The following is a 20,522-nucleotide window of genomic DNA, read 5'->3' on the forward strand; positions in this document are numbered from 1 at the left end:
GTTGACTGGATCTCGAACATAGTACCTGTGATTAAGAAAAATGGATCTCTTAGAGTTTGCATTGATTTTCGAAATCTAAATACTGCTACACCAAAAGATGAATACCCAATGCCAATAGCCGACATGTTAGTAGATTCGGCAGCAGGGAATGAAATTTTAAGTTTGTTAGATGGATATTCAGGGTATAACCAAATTTTTATCGCTGAAGAGGATATATCGAAAACAGTTTTTCGTGCCCTGGGGCTCTAGGAACTTATGAATGGGTAGTAATGCCATTCGGATTAAAAAATGCTGGAGCTACATACCAAAGGGCAATGAACACTATTTTTCATGACATAATAGGCGAATTTTTGCAAGTTTATATCGATGATATTGTTGTGAAATCTAAGTATAAAAGTGACCATGTTGGTCATCTTCGACAAGCATTTGAAAGAATGCGAAAATATGGCTTGAAGATGAATCCTCTAAAGTGTGCTTTTGGTGTTATTGCAGGACAGTTCCTTGGCTTTATTGTTCACCAAAAAGGAATTGAAATTGACAAGAATAAGGCCAAAGCAATATCTGAGACACAAGCCCCTTCGACTAAAAAATAACTGCAATCGTTGCTAGGGAAAATAAATTTTCTACGAAGATTTATTTCCAACCTTTCTGGCAAGGTTAAAATCTTCTCACCCCTATTGAAGTTAAAGAAAGAAGAAGAGTTTCGATGGGAGGTAGAGCATCAAGCTGTTTTCGAGGAGATAAAGCAATATCTGACAAAACCACCAGTGATAGTTCCGCCAAAGAAAGGTTTTCCCTTGAAGTTATATATCTCGACATCAGAAGATACTATTGGGAGCATGCTAGCTCAAGAAGACGAAAATGGTGTCGAAAGAGCTGTTTATTATCTTAGTCGAATGTTGATAGGTGCAGAATCTCGATATAGTCTAATCGAGAAATTATGTTTGTATCTATATTTTTCTTGTGAGAAATTGAAATATTATATTAGGCCTTTTGATGTACATGTTTATTCACATCATGATATAATAAAATATTTCTTGTCGAAACTTATCCTTCACGGTAGAGTTGGAAAATGGGCGTTGGCTTTAACAAAGTATTCTCTAATTTATAAACCACTAAAATCTGTAAAAGGCCAAGTTGTTGCTGATTTCGTTGTTGATCATTCGATTCCAATCAAAGAAATAGATTTTATAAGTCTAAAGTCATGGAAATTGTACTTCGATGGATCTAGTCATAGAAATGGAATTGGAATCGGAATACTGATAATTTCACCAGACGAAATCCCAACGAAATTACTCTTCGAGATAAAAACAGCTTGTTCAAACAATGAAGCTGAGTACGAAGCATTATTAGCTGGACTTGAAATACTGTTAAATTTCGAGGCAAGAAATGTAATCATTCGAGGAGACTCTGACTTAGTAATAAAGCAGCTAACAAAAGAATATAAATGTTTAAGTAGAAACCTCATCGAATATTGGGTAAAAGTGAATAAGTTATTACAAAAATTTGACGAAGTCTTTCTAGAACATATTCCTCGAAACAAAAATCAAGAGGCCAATGAATTAGCCCAAAATGCCTCGAAATATAGAATTTCGAGTGAAAACCTGGCAAAATTAACAGAGATAAGGGAGAAGTTAGGGTCAACAAACCTTGAGATCTTAAACATAAATGACTTAACTGACCAAGATTGGAGAAAACCTTTAGTCAATTATCTCAAGGACCCCAATATTCCAACTGATCGAAAAACAAAATTTCGAGCAGTCAACTATATAATTATGGTTGACGAATTGTATAAAAGGAGTGTTGATGACACTTTACTTCGATGTCTTAGTGAACATGAGGCTTATATTGCCCTGGCAGAAATCCATGAGGGGATCTGCGGAGCTCATCAAGCTGGAGAAAGAATGAAATGGATGTTACTTCGAGAAGGATTTTACTGGCCCTCGATGATTAAAGATTGCTTTGACTACGCAAAATCTTGTGAAGAATGTCAAAAGCATGGTAATATTCAACACGTTCCAGCTTCAGAATTACATTCAATAATTAAGCCATGGCCTTTTCGAGGCTGGGCTCTGGATTTAATTGGCCAAATTCATCCTCCTTCAACAAAAGGCCATAAGTATATCATTGTAACTGTCGACTATTTTTCAAAGTGGGCTGAGGCAGTTCCGTTGAAAGAAGTTACTCAAAGTGATGTTGTTAATTTTATCGACGAATACATAATTCATCGATTCGGCATACCAGAAACTTTAACAACAGACCAAGGAACTGTTTTTGTAGGTCAAAAAGTAACTCAATATGCAGAGTCCTTGAATATAAAAATGATAACTTCAACCCCATACTATGCCCAGGCCAATGGACAAGTGGAGGCAGTAAATAAAATTTTAATCAAATTGATTAAAAAACACATTGGATCAAAACCAAGAAATTGGCATGAAACCTTAAGTCAAGTATTGTGGGCATATAGGAATTCCCCAAAAGAAGCTACAGGGACAACTCCATTTCGACTCGTTTATGGCCATAAAGCCGTTCTACCTGTGGAGGTGAATCTACAATCAGTTAGATTACAACGGCAATTTGAATTACCAAGTGAAGATTATTGGGCCTTAATGTTTGATGAATTAAATGCTTTGGATGAAATTCGTTTAAGTGCCTTAGAAAACATGATTCGACAAAAAGAAAGAATTTTGAGATCATATAACAAAAAGGTACGAAACAAGCATTTTAATCCTGGTAAATTAGTGTGGAAAGTAATTTTACCGTTCGACAAAAAATCAAGAAAACTTGGAAAATGGTCACCCAATTGGGAAGGCCCATTCGAGATTGAAAATGTGTTTTCAAATAACGCGTATTCAATTCGAGAAATTGGAACTAATAGTCGAATCATGTCGATTAACGGTAAGTACTTAAAACCATACAAACCAGAAACATATGAAGTAAGAATAACTTGAATTAAGGCAAATAAACAGGTAATTCGAACAATAAGTAAATTTCATTCAAAGTAAAATTTGAGTATTTACAAAAAGCCTAACTACAAGAATTCAAAGGAAAATACAAGGAAAAATCAAAAAGGAGGCTTCGAGCGCATTTCAGTATAAACAGCTCTCAAATTTTGATATCTGGTTTCAAGAGCTGTACATTGTGCATCCAGACTCGAAATATCCTCCATAGCTTGAGCTCTCTCAATAGTCAGGGTCTTCACATTTTCTATAAAGTTTTTTCTTTTCTTCTCACAAGCCGCACTAGCTTTCTTCAGCATCTCTGACTCCTTTCGAGCTCTTTCGAGTTGTTTCTCTAAATCAACGATTCTAGCATCAACCTCTTTCTGCTTCATATCGGCATTGGTAGCCGATTCCTTTAGCTTGACTAACCCAGTTCGAGCCTCTTTCAATTTATTAGAAGCAGAGTCTTGCTTTACTCGAGCTTGATCTTGTTTAGAACCCACCACAGTGGTTTGGTCTATAACTGCTAAAGAATCGATGAAAAGAGACTCAAAATGTTGGAGTCCTTCAGGAAAGGTCGAGAGTTGAGCCTTCAACGAAGAAAGTAGACCTTTGACCTTGGCAACCAAGTCCTTGTCAGTTGGAAGGTTCTTCATCATTGGTGCATCAAAGACCAAGGACCTAAGCTCTTCGAGCATTTTTTTCAGTTGTTTCAGTGGGCTTAGAGATTTCTGAATGTGACCCTGAGGGAGTATGAGACGAAGAAGAAAAGGTGAAAGTACTAGCCAAGATTTTGTCGATGGCCCCCTCTGGATCTTCCTCAATCATAGCGTTAAAATCATCCAAGTTCATTTCTGAATTCATGGATGATGCTGGTGGTATAACATCAATATTGGGAGGACCTTCGACAGAAATTTGGGGGTTTTCAAGGATTTGGTTCCCCTCTTCAGCTACATTTTCTTCAATTTCATGCAAGGGCCCCTCATCTTCTGATTGATATGTGACAACATCAACCTCGGGAGAACCTAGAGGCGGTGTTTGTCGAGATATAGGGGGCACCTAGAAAAAAAAATAGTTAGAAAATTCACAATTATGAAGACCAAACTTTGAGTAAAAAGATGCCTTACCTCAGGAGCCGGCTCTGTTTGGGCCTGGTCTTCAGAACTCGAGCTAGAAGAGCTCGAAGAAGTATCCGAAAAAGAACTCGAAGATCCAGAACTCGAGGAAGAAGCTGCCTCATTCCCTTGTTGGGCAGTAGATACAGGTTCTTTTCTCGAGATTTTTTGAGACTCCTCAGGGATAGGAGTCAAACGTTTTTTAGGGTCTTTTCGGACCCTAGGGGGTGAATTGACACTTGGAGTGTCATCAGTCGAAACCTGCCACAAAGAAAAGGATCAAAAATTGCTAAAAAAAAAAACAGAATAGTACTCGAAAAAAGATAAAATTTACCTCCGCTGACTGAGTCGAAGGTTGATCAGAAGTTGGTCGAACAGGAGTTGGAACAGCCATTTCGACAGAAATTTTGGATTTGGCAGGATTTGTGACTTTGGTAATCTTAGCCTGAAAGATGTAAAATTTCCAAATAATAAGCATTCGAGAAAAGCAAAATAAAATTAAACCCAGATCAAATGTTTACCTTAGACACCCCAGAGGCAGCTTGGGGTGTAGATGAATCCTTTTGTAGGGTTTTTGAAGAAGAACTTTTTCGAGTAGATTTCTGTTTTTTCTTAGGAGGCTCATCTTCTTCCCAATCCTCTTAGTCATATCGACCAACAAAAGGTTCTGTTGGAAGAGCTGTAAAAGTACTCGAAAAAGGTTAAAATCAAATAAAAAATACAAAAGGTATTTCGAGGAAAAGTAGGGTAAAACCTTACCATCTTTGAACTTTGTAAGGATTCTTACATCTTGAATATCAAGATGAAGAGGGTAAGAATAAGTTTTAAAAGAAAACCTCGAAGCTGTTACTCTATTTCGAGGAGGAGCTAATTCGTTCAAAATAGTTGAAGGTAAATCGACCCATTTTGGTGAAATTATTGGTAAAGCCAGAGCAAAATTACAGTTTGGCAAAGGGGGAAAAGTTGGTCGAAATTTTTTGAAAAGGAGTTCCTCTATGAACTTTTCAAAAGGATGAAATTCTTTGTATCTATTAACCCTTTCTTTGGTTTTCTCTCTTAAAGAAAGAGCAGCCTCAAAAATAGTTTGAGATATCCTCTGGGGTAAGTAAAGCACTTTAAAAAATCACTCAAAAGATTGAATTTCTCGAATATGCGTACCTCTCGTCTTGGCTTTTGGATCTCCCTTCTGAAACACAGAAAAAGCACTGGTCATCTTCTGGTAGCACACTTCGACAGAAATATCACATTGTTGATAATAGCTAGACCACCAATTCTCATATGCTTGTGTGCTATAGAAAGAAAGCTCGAAATCTACAGAAGAAAGCTCTGGCCTACATTTTCTAAAGAAGCTAATGGCTTCATTCAAATTGTCAATGCTTTTTCGAGCATTATCCAAGACACTCTGATTTGTCCCTTGAAGCATAAGAGTTGGCCTGAGCTGGCTTAGGCCAAATTGTCGAGCCACCAAATTTGGCTGATAAGCAACCACCTGATAAGGTCTTGGAGTGAAGCTACAGAAAAGAAGTTGACAAGAGAGGAAGTGCCTCCAAATTATCAAACTTTCAGCCTGGGCACCTGGAGTTTTCGACGGGAAAGGGCACTTGAACCAAACTGGTCCAATTTTTCAAGAAGAAAATGGGGCTAATTGAGGACTGAAGGTCTGTAGGTTCAAAAAGAAAGTAAAATATTGTTGAAAAGCATCACAATAATGCTTTTTAGCAATACTTGGAGTAAGAAAAGTAAGTCGAAAACCCTCTATTTCTCGAGAAGTATGAGGAGGTTCAGAACTTTGTAACTTATCTTCAAAAATAGCATTCAGCCACAGCTGAAGCAACCAAAATGGACCACTAACGACAGGTAAAGACTCATTAGATCTTAAAGAAGCCACTGCTTCGTTCAAATTTTCATAAAGATTCCCCAGGATAAGCTTCCCCAGGCATATTGAAGATTCTTCATGTAAAAGCTGGGCAAGAGTAAGAAGGGCTTTTGGAACTTGGAGTGACCTCGAGCAAAAAACATATGCCGAAAGCCAGAACATAAGAAAAGCAACATGTTCTTCATCAGTAACTGGACCATCTCTATTCATGTTGAGAGAGATGAAAAGTTGATAAGAAAGTTTTTGAAAATTAGGAATTACATCTGGGTTTTTAGGATGGGAATCTGGTCGAAATGAGGGGCCAGTAGGCTTGAGCCCAGTAATAGCAGCAACATCAAAAAGAGTAGGGGTTATCATACCGCAAGGAACATGAAAAGAACTGGTACTTTGATTCCAAAAGAAGAAAGAACTCATGATCATGGGAAAATTATAAGACAAATTATACCTAGAAAGTTGAATTATATCGTAAATCCCTATCACTTTCCAGCTATCTTGTTTTTCCTTTTCAACTCTATCTAACCAAGGAAGATAAAGATCTTTAGTAACTGGGGGCATAGTACGAAAGATTTTTTGTAAATTTTGGAGGGAATCTAGATTATATTTTGAGGAAAAAGCCATGATCCCTTCAACAGAGTTCTGAGGAACAAAAGGACCTAAAAATGCATGGGGCTTCGAGTTCATTGTAAAAGGAATAAGTACCTGGGATTTCCAAATAGCCAACTTCTCCTCTTCGAGAGGCGGCTCAGGAAGGTAGCTCGAATAACCAATAGGCACGAGCTCAACATTGGAGAGAGCCAACGGGACCTTAGACTTAGAGGCCATTTCAACGAAAAAAGAGAAGATAGGAAAGAACTGGAAGAGATTTCGACACAAAAGTAGAAGAGAGAGAACAGAGCTCTTAAGAGGGAAGTAAAGTATGAAAGTGTAAAAAATGGGAAGGTAACTTCGCCTTTTTATACTGGTCCCCAACCTCGTGCAAGGCCCATACAAGAGCCCAAGTCCAGAGTATTTTGGCACTTAGTGGGAAGATGAAAAGGTAGTGGGGTGTCTTTTCGATCAAAAATGGCCTTAAATCCCCAACAGAACGGAGCACGTCTCAATAATGGGACATTTTCGGTAACTACCAAGCAGTATCTGCATTTATTGCGCCGACTTTGGACGACGTGCCTGACATAAAGCAGGTAAGTGGCAGAGACGCCATAAGAAATGGCGGGAAAATTAGAAAATGAAAATTTTCCAATTAAATATCAAAATAAAAAATATTAAAATCTCATCAACCTGAGATATTAATATTTTGGGGGGCATCTGTTTGGGATAAGGAAAATTTTCTAAGTTAAAAATCATCTTGAAGGAAACTACATTTCAACAAGTTTTGAGGGTCAAGAAGGAGTCAAAGATAAACCTAAACATAAGAGAATATTGGAAGATCTTTGGTTTTAATTAAAAGGAACACATTTCGAGCTATTTTAAGAGATTTTTGTCACATTGTTGATTTTTCTCTAAACTGCTTGAAAGACAAGAAAATATTCTAAGACCACAAAACTAAAGGCTTTTTCGAGAAGTTTTGAGGAGTTTTTAAGTCACTGACACCCAAAACTACTCGAAAAATAGAACTGACAAGAAAATATTCCAAGTCCACAAAACTGATGGTTTTTTGAGGAGTTTTCAAGTCCCTGACACCCAAAACTGCTCTAAAAACAGGACTAACAGGAAAATATTCTAAGTCCACAAAAAACTGATGGCTTTTCGAGGAATATTTGAGGAGTTTCCAAGTACCTGACACCCAAAACTGCTCGAAAAGCAGGAAGTAGTAAGAAAATATTCTAAGTCCACAAACTTGGCTGAGCTCCAGATTTCCTCCAGAATTGCTCGAAAAACAAGAAATGGTCCGAAAATATTCTAAGTTCACAAATCTGGTCGAACCCAAGAGTCCCTCCAAAATTGCTCGAAAAACAGAAATGAGCAAAGAAAATGTTCTAAGTCCACAAGACCAAGACAGACTCAAAAACTCCAGAATGGCTCGAAAAGAGAAGTCAAGAAGAAACTATTCCAAGGCCATAACATTAAAAGAGTTTCCTAAGTTTCTCTCAGAAATACTCGAAAGATAGGAGTATTGAAAAATCCAAAAGCGGTTACCAGTAGTTATCAACATTCACCACTACGCAAAGGAGATCATGGGCGATAGCGGTTACAACCCCAACAAACAGCACGACCACAAGCAATCGTGGATAGTGAGCATCAACAGTTGAAGGCAGTTACTAAGAAGTGCCCGCAAAAGGAGGAAAACGGTGGTGATCTTCATGTCTATAAATACTACAAAGCATTATTTCACAAGGGACGACTTTTTGCACCTAGACACCGCACCTAAACACTCTGAGACGCTGAAACCCTGCACCGCGCCAGACACCAGCTACAAGGAGACCTACGGTGGCCGCTGTTCGCCGTTGTGAGGAGTCGTACGTTTACATTCACGCACCTTTAAATTCCTGCATTTACCTTTCTGCATTTTAATTTCAGTTCTTGTTACTTATGTCTTTGTACGTTGTTTAGTTCCTGCTTGCTACATTTCTGTAAAAGCATTTACGTCTGATTTAATTCTGCACATTTATTATTCACTATTCTTGTTTAATACTCTTTTACGCCGTTAATTTGAATATCACGTTAACAACACACTTAAAAGAACCCAAAGAGGACCTAAATCCAGTCCCCAGAATGATATTTGGATTATTTGTTTACAAATGTCATTTTTCACCGTAAACAAGAGTTTACAAGCTCAATTTAATTGTTAAATAATCATAATCATAATAATAACTTATGTCTATATTCTAATTTACTTTATACACTAAATTTTAAAATATATAAGGTCTTGATTTATGTGAATTTTTTTATTTATTATTTTATGCATTAAAATTTAAAAATTATAAAGTTACTCTTATGTGTATTTACTTATTATTTTATGCATTAAAATTTTAAACGTATAATTTACGAATTAAAATTATATTTCATTTATGTTTATTATTTTTGAATTGTATTTAAAGAATTTTGATTAGAATTGATAAAATGTATTTAAATAATTAATTCATAATCTATAAAGTCATTTATATTAACCGCATCTAATTATTACTCTATGTATTAAAATGTGAAACGTAAAATTTACCGATTGAAATTATATTTTATTCATACTTATTATTTTTGAATTGTATTTAAAGAATTTTGATTAGAATTGATAAAATGTATTTAAATAATTAATTCATAATCTATAAAGTCATTTATATTAACCGCATCTAATTATTACTCTATGTATTAAAATGTGAAACGTAAAATTTACCGATTGAAATTATATTTTATTCATAGTTATTATTTTTGAATTATATTTAAAGAATCTTTATTAGATTTGATAAATTATTTTTTTATTAGAATTAATGCTTATGTTATATTATAAATGACAACATAAATATTCATACTATAAATTGCTTTAAATTACCATTTATTAAAATTAACTACAATATTTACTTTAAATATTAAAATATAATTTGAATAAAAATATATTTATAAAATTATTAGTTTATATTATATATTATTAAATTAAATTTCTAATGAAAAGGTAAGTTTACATATTTAAATAATTTTATTAATTAGTTAAATATAATATATAGTTCAATCAAAAATCAAAATATATGTTGAAAGTGAATTATTGTTTTATATTATATATTATATTATTAAAGTAAATTTTAAATGAAAAGACAACTTTTATTATATTAATTTTTATTTTTTAACTTTTCATATATCTTTAAGAAGGATTTTTTCTCTACTTATATAAGTCATATTTATACAACTTTTAAAAACTTACTCAAGGTCCTTTTTATTGTCATTTTTTTTCTTTATATTTTGCAACCATGTCAACAGTCAATAATTACCTATCCACGTAAATACATGTGTTTTCAAGTTTAATATTTTTTATTTTATTTCACTAAATTGTGTTATATATTTTAATTTATCTTTTTTTAGTAAGCATAAAGTCATATTATTTTTAAATAACATAATGTATTGAATCTTATTTTTAATTGATTAATTTATATCAAATCTCTTATTATTTTCTTATATTGATCACAAAGAATTATTTACTTTTATGTTTTTCATGATGTTGTAGGAGAATAACAAGTTTTAAATATTATTGACACTTCACATATTGTTCAAATAAAAATTAATACTTACTTTGAAAGTTGTGGAAAACAAGGTTTCACTGTAAATAAAATTATGATATCGATAGTGAAGGTAATATCAAAGATTAAATTAGAGTTTCATTACTTTCATTTATAATGTTTATAATACAATAATGAATAAATTAATTTTTATTATTTCATATTTACAAATTAAAAAGGAATAAGGTTTAAACAATACAAATACAAAAGAAAATGACTTAACAATAAGTTGTTTACTTATATTTTCAACTATAGAAACACCAAATTTGACAAAAAGAAGAAGAAAATTAATAAACAAATTAAAAATTTATAATGTATTGTTTAAATTTTTTAGATCAGTAATTTATAAGTAAATAAAATATAACAATGAAAATATAGAAAATATAATACATTATAAATATAACGATGAAAGATTTAATAAAATTATTAAATATAGAAAATATAAAAATGAAAGATTTAGAAAATTGAACTATTTTTATTCCAGTATTATATAAATACTTTTAATATTATTTAGAATCTGAAAAGTAAAATGTCACCAAACATTTAAGTTTTTTATAAAATAATTTTGTTATTTTATTATATATATCTCTCTTACTTTATTATTATATATATTATGTATTGACTTTATTCTTAGACAAATATTATATGTGATTCATAAATTTTATATTATATCAACATCTATAAATTTAATTGATATAAAGATTAATTTTTATATTAGATATAACAATTCTTCTCTTTTAATTTCTACCTAAATCTTAATTGAAAATTTTTAAGTACTCTTTTTTTCTTTTATTCTATTATTTTAATTTTTTTAGAAAATAATTTAATAGAAATTGATATATCATAATTATGTATAACCTATTAACATAGATAATATTTTATTTATATTTTATATTATAATAATTATGATGACAAATTTAATTTTTTAACTAAAAATTTAAAAATATTTATACTTAATGATTTTGTTGCAATATTTTTTTTTTCATAAAATGCTATAATGATGATGATGATAAATTCAAAATTCTCCAATTAAAATTAATTAATTATAATAATTGAAATAAATTAAACATTATTAAATATCATAAAATAAAAAATAATATGATTTAACCATTTTATTTCTATATTTAATAATTTTATATCGTAATGAATGAATAAATAAAGAAAATATAACGTTTTAATTTTGAATTAAATTTAAATGTTATATTTAATTTATATATATATATATATATATATATATATATATCATTTATTTTAAATTTTTATGAGCATGAAATCTAAATATTTACAACAATTGAAAGACTTTCAATCAAAGAAAGATAAAAGTTAGTATTTAAAATGTTATAAATATTTTTTTATATTAATATATCAAATTATATTTATTTATTAGAATTTCATATTCTAACTATATTATTCAAAATTTTCATATTAGAATATAAATTCTAATACTTTTAAAAAATTTTATGATAGCACTCAATTACAAATGTAAAGAAAAGTGTTTCTTAATGAAAAATTTAGTATTTTGTGAATTTATAATTAGTTTCAAAGATATAAATCAAAATATAAATATTATACATAAAAATATGAAATTAATATTAATATTTATTTATTAATAATTTATTTTGACAAATAAAATTTTTATTATATTTATATATTTTTAAAATAAATTAATTTAATAAAAGAAAACAAATCATTCAATGCAAGGGCATATTTTCTATTCTAATATAGATATAACATTACTTATCTAATAAGCAAAGTTCTAAACATGCGAGCAAAGTAAGTTAAAAGTTGCCTCCTAAAGACCAAAAGTGGCTCTCTCACAGCTTCCACTCATAAAGTCTTCATCACAGGGGCAAGACTTTCACCCATGGAATGATGCATCACCTATGTCATCAACAAAATTCAGAATTTAAATATTTTTTAAAAATATTTCTGATTTAAATTTAAAAAGTTAATTAAACCTAAAGTTAATGAGCTGTCGATGTGTGCATCAATGTCATCAACTGTATACCCTCTGTGTGTTTATGAAATCTTACAAGACAGAAAATTTTAGAAAATAAAACAAAGGTATTTTTATGTAAATAATTTTTAATTTAGGAATTTTATAATAGAAATATAATACTATTTAATATCTAAATTATTTATTTATTTGTTATAAAATGCTATAATGATGATGATGATAATTTCACATAAAAATAAACAAAAAGTCTGAGAAAACAAATATTCATAATTTTTTTTAAAAAATAAAATACAAGATGAATAATGATAATTTTATAGAATTTCGAGAGAATAAAATCGACGTAAGAAACATAAATTTTAAAATATTTGAAAATATAATTAACGATAAATTAAAAAATTAGTAAAAATAAAATGTTAATAAATATATATAAAATATCATAATTGTTATAAATCAGGCGCTGTCATTAAATTTACAATTCACCCAGAAACGTCTTTCTTAGTTGTGTTTAAAAAATACATATAAAAAAAACAGCTGGTAACCGCGTATTAAAATTGTTAATATTAAAATAATTTTTAATTAATATAAAATATCTTAATAACATGCTTCAATTAATTTATTTTAAAGATAAAATTTTTAAATTTATGATAATTACTTTATATACCTTAAAAATTATTTTAATATTAACAGTTTTTTTTTCATTTATGGCATTTAAAGCTAATCTCTCATTGGAAATTCGTTGAGATATTTCTATACAGTAAGAATATAATTAAAAACTTAACTATAAGATTTTAAAATCAAAACTTTTTTTAAATGATGGTAAATCACCTCTAATTAATTTATAATTTAATTTATTAATAATTGTTAACAAAAAATCTTAATAAATATAGCATTCAAAACCCACAGATATAGCCTTCTCTTTTAATTTAAAAAATTAAAACTGTTAATCCGCATGGACAGTAATTAATTTCAGATATATTTAACGTATACGATCAAAATATAATTTTATTTAATAAACAAATAGCATCGAAATTTAAATTTTAAACTCATCATTTCACAGAGATCTAAGTAACAATTAATCCCACGTTCTTAAAATTTTATTATTTTTAAATGTTTAAATTTAAGAAATCCTTTTATATATAGAAAAAAAAAACATAAGTACCAAATTAAAAAAATTTATAAAAATATAAAAAATAATAATCTGTCATAGGTAATTTTTGGTGATTTAATTTTTTATTATTTTTTAAAAATTTGTTTATGATTTAATATTTAATATTTTTAATTATTATATCGCTAAATGTTTTTACTTACATTAAAAATTAGTATTAGTGATTTTTGAATTTTATGTTTTTATAATTTTTATAATATTTTAAATTTTAATATATATCATACAAAAATTAAAAAACGAACTTTGATCTTAAATTAAACTTTAATGTTAATAAAATTATAAATTTAAATATATTTTATTATTGTATAAAAATTCTAAAAAAAATGTGAAGTGTACTGAAATTTGTGGAGGTTGCTTGATTCAGTGCCATTTGAATCATTAGATTTCAAGCATACGATGTATTACACTGTGTACACACATGCCAACTGGACACAACAAAACAGTCATCTTCCGCCGCGTAATTTTTTCCACACACAGACTCTTTCTTTCTCTCTCCTCTGTTCTTTTTTAGTTTCACACTCTTCTCTCTCGTTACATTCATTGCACAAAGCAACAAGTCTGTTTTCAACACCACACCCCAACATTCCCTTTGTTCCCAGATCAATGCTTTTCTGTTTTTTCTTCACACCCATGATCCGGTTTTTCCCCAAAGCATTTCCATGCATTCTCCTTTTGTTTCTGTTCTCTTCGATGTCCTTCACTTTAACAGGTTCCTGCATTCATGCTTTGCTTTTTTCTCATCAAAGTTTTGGACTTTTTGTTGGTTGTGTGATTGTGGTTGATGGGGTGGCAGTGCAAAACAGTTTTTGCTTTTTTTGTTGTTAGTCCTTTTTGTTGTTCCTTTGTGCATGGCGTGGACCTTACGGTATGTTGAATTCGAAGGAATGTTTTGGATTGATGGCGAGTTTTCTTCTTTGTAATTGTTTAAAAGGGTAGCGAAAGGTGATGGGTTTTCTCCAAATTCGAAAAAAAAAAAGTTTTGTTAGCTTCTGGCGGCTTTCCCTCTTTGATGATGCCAATGGTTTTAGCAGGAAATTAAATATGGCGTTTAGATTCCTTTGTCTATTCTTTCTTGATTTCCGTCTAAAGTTTTGTACCAAGCAATGAAATTGATGTTTTGATTATCTGTCTTGTTATGAAATGCTGTATAAGAATTGATATAACATTGAGTTTGCATGGAGTCACGCGAAAAGCTTTATGTTCTTTTTTCCTCCTCCTCTTCCTTTGGCACAGAGGAAAAAAATAAATGTATAAGCAATTAGCCTGTTCAGGTTGTTGATAGCTTCTAGTTCTTTATCATGGTAATCGAATATGCAAAAGTAAGGTAGTATTAGGTCAGAAACTGACAAATTGACCGTTGACTCGAACAAAAATGTTTGCTTGTTTTGCTATCTTCGTCCATTGCTTAGCAATTCCAGAAATTGAGTCTCATAATTTCTATCGCATCTTTCACATATATCACCACTGTATTTGTTGTTTAATGTGGAGTATGTTATGGAGGATTTAAAGGTTCATTGATTACTTTATTTCCCCTCTTTTTCTTTCCTTCTAATTAATTTGTTGTCTGTTTATCTTTCAGAAGCTTATGATCCACTTGATCCAAATGGAAATATCACAATCAAATGGGATATTATAAGCTGGACACCTGATGGTTATGTTGTAAGTACATTCTTTTACAATGATCATTTGATTTACAATTAGACAAGGTTTTAAAATGTTTTTAGCTCTTTTTCTCTCTACTAGTTGGGCACATCTGTTGTGATTCTCTGATGTATTTGTATCTTCGCTTCAGTTTCATCTTGTATGGTATATACCAGTCTTACTTGTTTAGAAGATTGAATATCAAAATCATTTTGTTCCAATAAAAATGCCAGCAATTTAGGTGAAATTCTGTCGGGCCCATTGAAATTGTGTGGGTCCCTTCCTATTTAGGGGATTATGCGGGAATTTCACTCAACAAGAACAGTGTTAAAGAGTATGTTGTTAGTTGTTAGCATTTATCTTGTTCCAATTAGGAATATGATGGTTTGAATTTCAAACCACACTTCTGAGCCATTTTCATTGAGTTTCCAAGTCTGTATTTAGTATTATCTATTTAAGTTGTAAAAGTATTGATTAAACTCAAGTATACAAATGAGTTTATTTGGTAATGGCTAGATCCATTTATAAGGGATCGAATTCATTTTTGTTTCACTAGTTATTTAGATGTCTAACTCTAAGAAACAATTGAATGGACAGGCTGTTGTTACAATGAACAACTTCCAACAATATCGTCATATCTCGGCGCCTGGGTGGTCACTAGGATGGACATGGGCAAAGAAGGAGGTAATATGGAGCATGGTGGGAGGCCAAACCACTGAACAAGGGGACTGTTCAAAATTTAAGGGAACCATCCCACATTGCTGTAAAAAGAACCCAACAGTTGTGGATTTACTCCCCGGAACGCCTTACAATCAACAGATTGCTAACTGCTGCAAAGGTGGTGTACTCAGCTCATGGGCACAGGATCAACCCAACGCAGTTGCATCATTTCAAGTCAGTGTGGGTAGAGGTGGTACCACTAACAAAACTGTTAAATTGCCAAAAAATTTCACCTTGAAAGCACCAGGACCCGGTTATACATGTGGGCCAGCAAAAATTGTGAAACCAACACAATTCATACAAGCAGACAAAAGGAGAGTGACTCAAGCACTCAGTAAGTTAATGAAATTTTATGGTCATTTTATAACTAGCTGTTTGTTTTAGTTTTGGTTAGTGCCAAAGTTTGGTTTAAATTCTGGTCCAAGTTAGTTTCTACTTCCTATTAGAAGACCCATCAATTTAATTTGACCTTAACATTGCTCTGATTTATTGCAGTGACATGGAATGTGACATGCACATATTCACAATTTCTAGCTCAGAAAACACCCACTTGCTGTGTCTCCCTCTCATCTTTCTATAATGATACTATTGTACCCTGTCCAACATGTGCATGTGGCTGCCAGGGCAACTCATCTCAATCAGGGAACTGTGTAGAGTAGGCTTTTGATACTCAAGGCGCTGTGATTTTCTTCTGAACAGAAACAAATATTATACACTCACATATGTCCCTTTTTATGTGGTTACAGTCCAGATTCATCACATTTGGAATCAGTTGTCTCCAACCATGAACCTGGAAAGAGTAATATTGCACCTTTGGTTCGATGTACTAGTCATATGTGCCCAATCCGAGTTCACTGGCACGTTAAGCTTAACTACAAGGAGTATTGGCGTGTGAAGGTCACTATTACTAATTTCAATTACAGGATGAACTATTCTGATTGGAACTTGGTTGTTCAACATCCAAACTTTGACAATCTGACCCAACTTTTCAGTTTCAACTACCAGGCAATAACGCCCTATGGGTCAATAAGTAAGTGTGCTCTTTCAATGACTTTCAATCTTAAAGATACAAAATACTGATGGTTACTTAATTGATAAGAGTACAGCTTTTTGAATTGGAGATTATCTTCTACTGTAATCTCTTCTTCCTTTTGATATTTGCTATCATGTTTCCTTTTTATGTTAATTTTTTTCTTACCAAATCTCAATTGCATATACTTCAAAGTAATTAATTTCAGTTTTTTTTTTTTTTTTGTTATACTTGTTATTGACATTTCTAAATTTTCTAATACTAATCAGTACATGAGCAGCATATATTCTTGTTTTTCACCATAGAGCATCTTTTTACTCCTTATTTTTGTAGAGGCACAAAAATGATTGATCTAAGTTGCTTTTAACAGATGATACAGCCATGCTTTGGGGAATTAAGTTCTACAATGATCTTCTCATGCAAGCTGGCCCTGTTGGAAATGTGCAGTCAGAGCTACTTTTCAGAAAAGATAAATCAACTTTTACTTTTGACAAGGGATGGGCATTCCCTCGGAGGATCTATTTCAATGGTGACATCTGTGTGATGCCACCACCTGATGCTTATCCATGGTTACCTAACACTGGTTCTCGGCAAGAGGTTTCTCTGCTAGCTTTGATGATGACTTCTTTGGTGGCCTTGGTATTTTATGCAAATGCTTAAAGTTCCATGCCACACAGTTTGGCATCAAAAGATTTTAGTCTAACCAGTTTTGACCCAATTTTGGGATTCCAATTTGGAATTTGAACCAAGCAGGAGTATGACATGCTGTGACAAGTCAAAAGTAGCTCAGTTGTCCTATGATTTGTTGCTAAGTTTCGGTATTTGGGGCAATTGAATTTGCTAGTACTATATTGTTATTTAGTGTACTGATGTAATTATTGGTTTTAGATCTGTGTATAAGAAATATATGAAGGTATACACGGAATGAAATAATTCATAAACATATGTAAGTATTTGACATGATAATTCTGATAGGGTGCGATTGGGTAAACAATTTGCTTAATTAAACATTTACTCAGTTTTTACAGGAGGATTTATTTTATAAATTTGATTATAAAATTTATTAGAACAGAGACTCAAAAGAGTTTATGAAATTAAAATTAACGGTTCCTTATTCTTTGTGGTCACTTAATTGGAGCAGAACAAAATAGAAACAAATTATTCTTTCATGACATTTTCTTAACAGTTTCGTGAATCTACGATTTAGACAAAATCATTGTTGGGATTTACATTTAGCATCCGTTTGGTGCTCGTGTCAGAAAAAACACAGCCATGAGATTGGCTTGGTGTTTCCAAAGAATAACTTGAATATATATACCTATTGTCACGTTATCATTGTTAAGGTATACATGGTTTCAAAATTTTCATAAAATAATTCTGACACACTATGCACCAATTTACCAAATTACTAGCAAGAAAGGCAACAATAAGAAAATGAATGCTTGGAAGATAAATAGATTTGCTGGTGCAGTGTTAGGGAGAAAAGGGTAGGTGTCAGGTGGTGGCAGCATGCATTCATCACCATTAAAGTAGACCTTGCGAGGAAAAGCCCATCCTTGCTTGAAAGTGAATCTATCCTTGTCCTTTTGGAGAAGCAACTCTGACTGAACATTCCCAGTTGGTCCAGCTTCCATTAGTAGATCATTAAAATATTTCATGCCATAGAACATGCCAGTGTCATCTGCATACATAATGATTACACACTTGATTAATCATTCTTAAAGTTCTTGAATTAATACCTCTAATTCTAAATATATTACCCTTTTAACTATTTCATAAGAATTAAGAAATGTTAATAGCATTAAATAGACCATAATTTATATATTTATTTTCAGAACTATCCTTAAAATTTACTGAAATCTATTGTCTTACTCTCTTTTCATTTGATTTACCTCATTTAAGGGTAATTTTCTAAAATATGATTAATGCAAGTAACAATTTGCAAGGGATATAAAAAAAAAGACTATAACAAACTTCCCAAAAATATATTATACATAGAACCAAAGGTGATATAGTAGAAGCTTAAGAAGATCCGTTTACTGATACTCACTTATGGACTCATAGGGTAGAAGAGGCTTGTAATCAAAGCTGAAAACTTGGGTGAGATTGTTAAGATTTGGATGCTGAATAGCAAGAGTCCAGAGAGAGTAATTCATTCTGTAATTGAAGTTTGTTATGGCAACCTTGACTCGCCAATAGTCCTTATAGTTTTGCTTCACATGCCAGTGAACCCTGATTGGACACATATGATGAGTGCATTGCAGCAATGGTTCATTGTCTTTCTTTGGAGTGTGAACCCCCAACATGCTAAGAATTTTGGAGTCTCTCCTGCATACCATATCAATAATGATAAAAATTAATTGGAAATTCTCTCTTACAATAATATGTTAAAAGTCATAGATTGTTTGGCAATATCAAACTTACTTCACACAATTCTTCTTGTTATGGCAGCCACAGGCACAAGATGGACAAGGGGTAATGGTTTCATTATAGAAGGATGACAAGGATACACAACAACTTGGGTTCTTTCTAGCTAGAAATTGAGAGTATGTGCAGGTAACATTCCAAGTCACTGCATTGAATAATAAGACCAAATGAGACTTTATGAGAATTGTTGATGGTGAAGTTGGAGAAGAAAATGAAATTGGCCCAATTTAGATAAGAACTTCTAGATAAGTACTAACGAGAGAAAAAAATTAATATGAAACATGAATAAAACTTATATGTTATGAGTTTTAAAAAAATTAAATAAGATAGCTTCTAAAAGACAGAGAAAGTATATGCTGATTTTATCATTTTAATACTTAACATTTAACTCTTATAAAGATTTATTGAGAAGTTTATCTAAATTGAATCATTGTCAAGTAAGAGAACTTACTCAGTGCTTGAGTCTTGCGGCGCTTATCCGGTGTAAGGAAAGTGGTGGAAGGAACAATCTTTGCAGGGCCACAAGTATAGCCAGGTCCTGGAGCCAAGAGAGTGAAATTCTTGGGTAGTCTAACTGTCTTGTTTGACGTACCAGCTTGTCCTACACTGAGTTGGAAGGATGAGATAGCTTGTGAAGGATCTTGGCCCCATGCTGCCACCACTCCACCCTTACAGCAGTTTGTGAATTGTTGGTTGTAAGGTACACCAGGGAGCAAGTCCACAACTGTGGGAATTTTCTTGCAGCAATGAGGTATGTTGCCTTTGAACTTAGAGCAATCTCCTTGTTCTGTGGCTTGAGCTCCTACCATGGACCATATAACTTCTTTCTTAGCCCATGTCCATCCCAAGGTCCACCCAGGATTCATGATGTGCCGAAACATTTGAAAATTGTTGAGAGTTACCACAGCCTGATAAAAAATGCAATTTACACAAAGGTTATTTCAATACATGACTGCAGAATTTGATTTAAATGTTTAGTTGTAATAGGAACATCTTTTGATAGTCTTTTCTAACATTTAATTTGGTTTCTTTCCCTGCATTTCATTGCTGTACAATAAATTGCTAACAATACTGTGACATTCAATTAGATCTTTTATGGCACCAATGATAACTGGCTTAAGAACTATTAAACAAATAGCAATGCACTTTGTACTTACCACATAGCCATCTGCGGTCCAAGACACGACATCCCATTTGATTGTTATGTTTCCATTTGGATCCAAAGGATCATAAGCAACTACGATAAAATAAATATTAAAACTTTAGTTGAATATGCATGTGCAAGTGAAACAAAACCAGCATATAGTTAAACTTTGTAATTCACCTGCATAAGAGAATAAAGCAAGAACACAAAGAGCTGAGATGACAAGCCTCATTGCTTGAATATTGCGTTTGATGTTATCAACTGCTACAATTTGGACAGCTCAAGTGACAAAAAAAATCAAGA

The 20,522-nt window shown here is 31.8% G+C and overlaps 2 protein-coding genes across 3 annotated transcripts; one reads left to right on the forward strand and one right to left on the reverse strand.

The window, feature by feature from the left end:
• The first annotated feature begins 13,743 nt into the window (after positions 1–13,743).
• On the forward strand, positions 13,744–17,609 carry LOC113866999 (protein COBRA-like). Its single transcript, XM_027501889.1, has 6 exons — positions 13,744–13,966; positions 14,837–14,916; positions 15,496–15,952; positions 16,114–16,273; positions 16,365–16,648; positions 17,019–17,609. Exons 1-6 carry the CDS (start codon positions 13,861–13,863, stop codon positions 17,306–17,308), a joined length of 1,377 nt encoding a protein of 458 aa, XP_027357690.1. The 5' UTR covers positions 13,744–13,860; the 3' UTR covers positions 17,309–17,609.
• A 297-nt stretch (positions 17,610–17,906) lies between these two features.
• LOC113867000 (COBRA-like protein 4) lies at positions 17,907–20,522 on the reverse strand. 2 transcript variants are annotated; one of them, XM_027501891.1, is made up of 6 exons: positions 20,400–20,522; positions 20,233–20,312; positions 19,527–19,983; positions 19,073–19,220; positions 18,699–18,976; positions 17,907–18,329 (listed from the first exon to the last, which is right to left on the reverse strand). In XM_027501891.1, exons 1-6 carry the CDS (start codon positions 20,449–20,451, stop codon positions 18,046–18,048), a joined length of 1,299 nt encoding a protein of 432 aa, XP_027357692.1. In that variant the 5' UTR covers positions 20,452–20,522; the 3' UTR covers positions 17,907–18,045. The 2 variants fall into 2 exon arrangements, with proteins under 2 accessions (XP_027357692.1, XP_027357691.1); XM_027501890.1 differs by having other exon boundaries at positions 20,233–20,316; positions 20,401–20,494.

Source organism: Abrus precatorius, unplaced genomic scaffold (assembly GCF_003935025.1).
Source record: "Abrus precatorius isolate BTA unplaced genomic scaffold, Abrus_2018 Scaffold5, whole genome shotgun sequence".
NCBI classification, from domain to species: Eukaryota; Viridiplantae; Streptophyta; class Magnoliopsida; order Fabales; family Fabaceae; genus Abrus; species Abrus precatorius.

Coding starts and splice junctions, on each gene's coding strand:
- LOC113866999 (XM_027501889.1), top strand. CDS start 13,861: ATGCTTTTCTGTTTTTTCTTCACACCCATGATCCGGTTTTTCCCCAAA. Junction 13,967..14,836: donor GATGTCCTTCACTTTAACAG/GTTCCTGCATTC, acceptor TTTATCTTTCAG/AAGCTTATGATCCACTTGAT. Junction 16,649..17,018: donor AACGCCCTATGGGTCAATAA/GTAAGTGTGCTC, acceptor TGCTTTTAACAG/ATGATACAGCCATGCTTTGG.
- LOC113867000 (XM_027501890.1), bottom strand. CDS start 20,451: ATGAGGCTTGTCATCTCAGCTCTTTGTGTTCTTGCTTTATTCTCTTAT. Junction 19,984..20,232: donor GGACCGCAGATGGCTATGTG/GTAAGTACAAAG, acceptor ATTTTTTATCAG/GCTGTGGTAACTCTCAACAA. Junction 18,977..19,072: donor AACAAGAAGAATTGTGTGAA/GTAAGTTTGATA, acceptor TATGGTATGCAG/GAGAGACTCCAAAATTCTTA.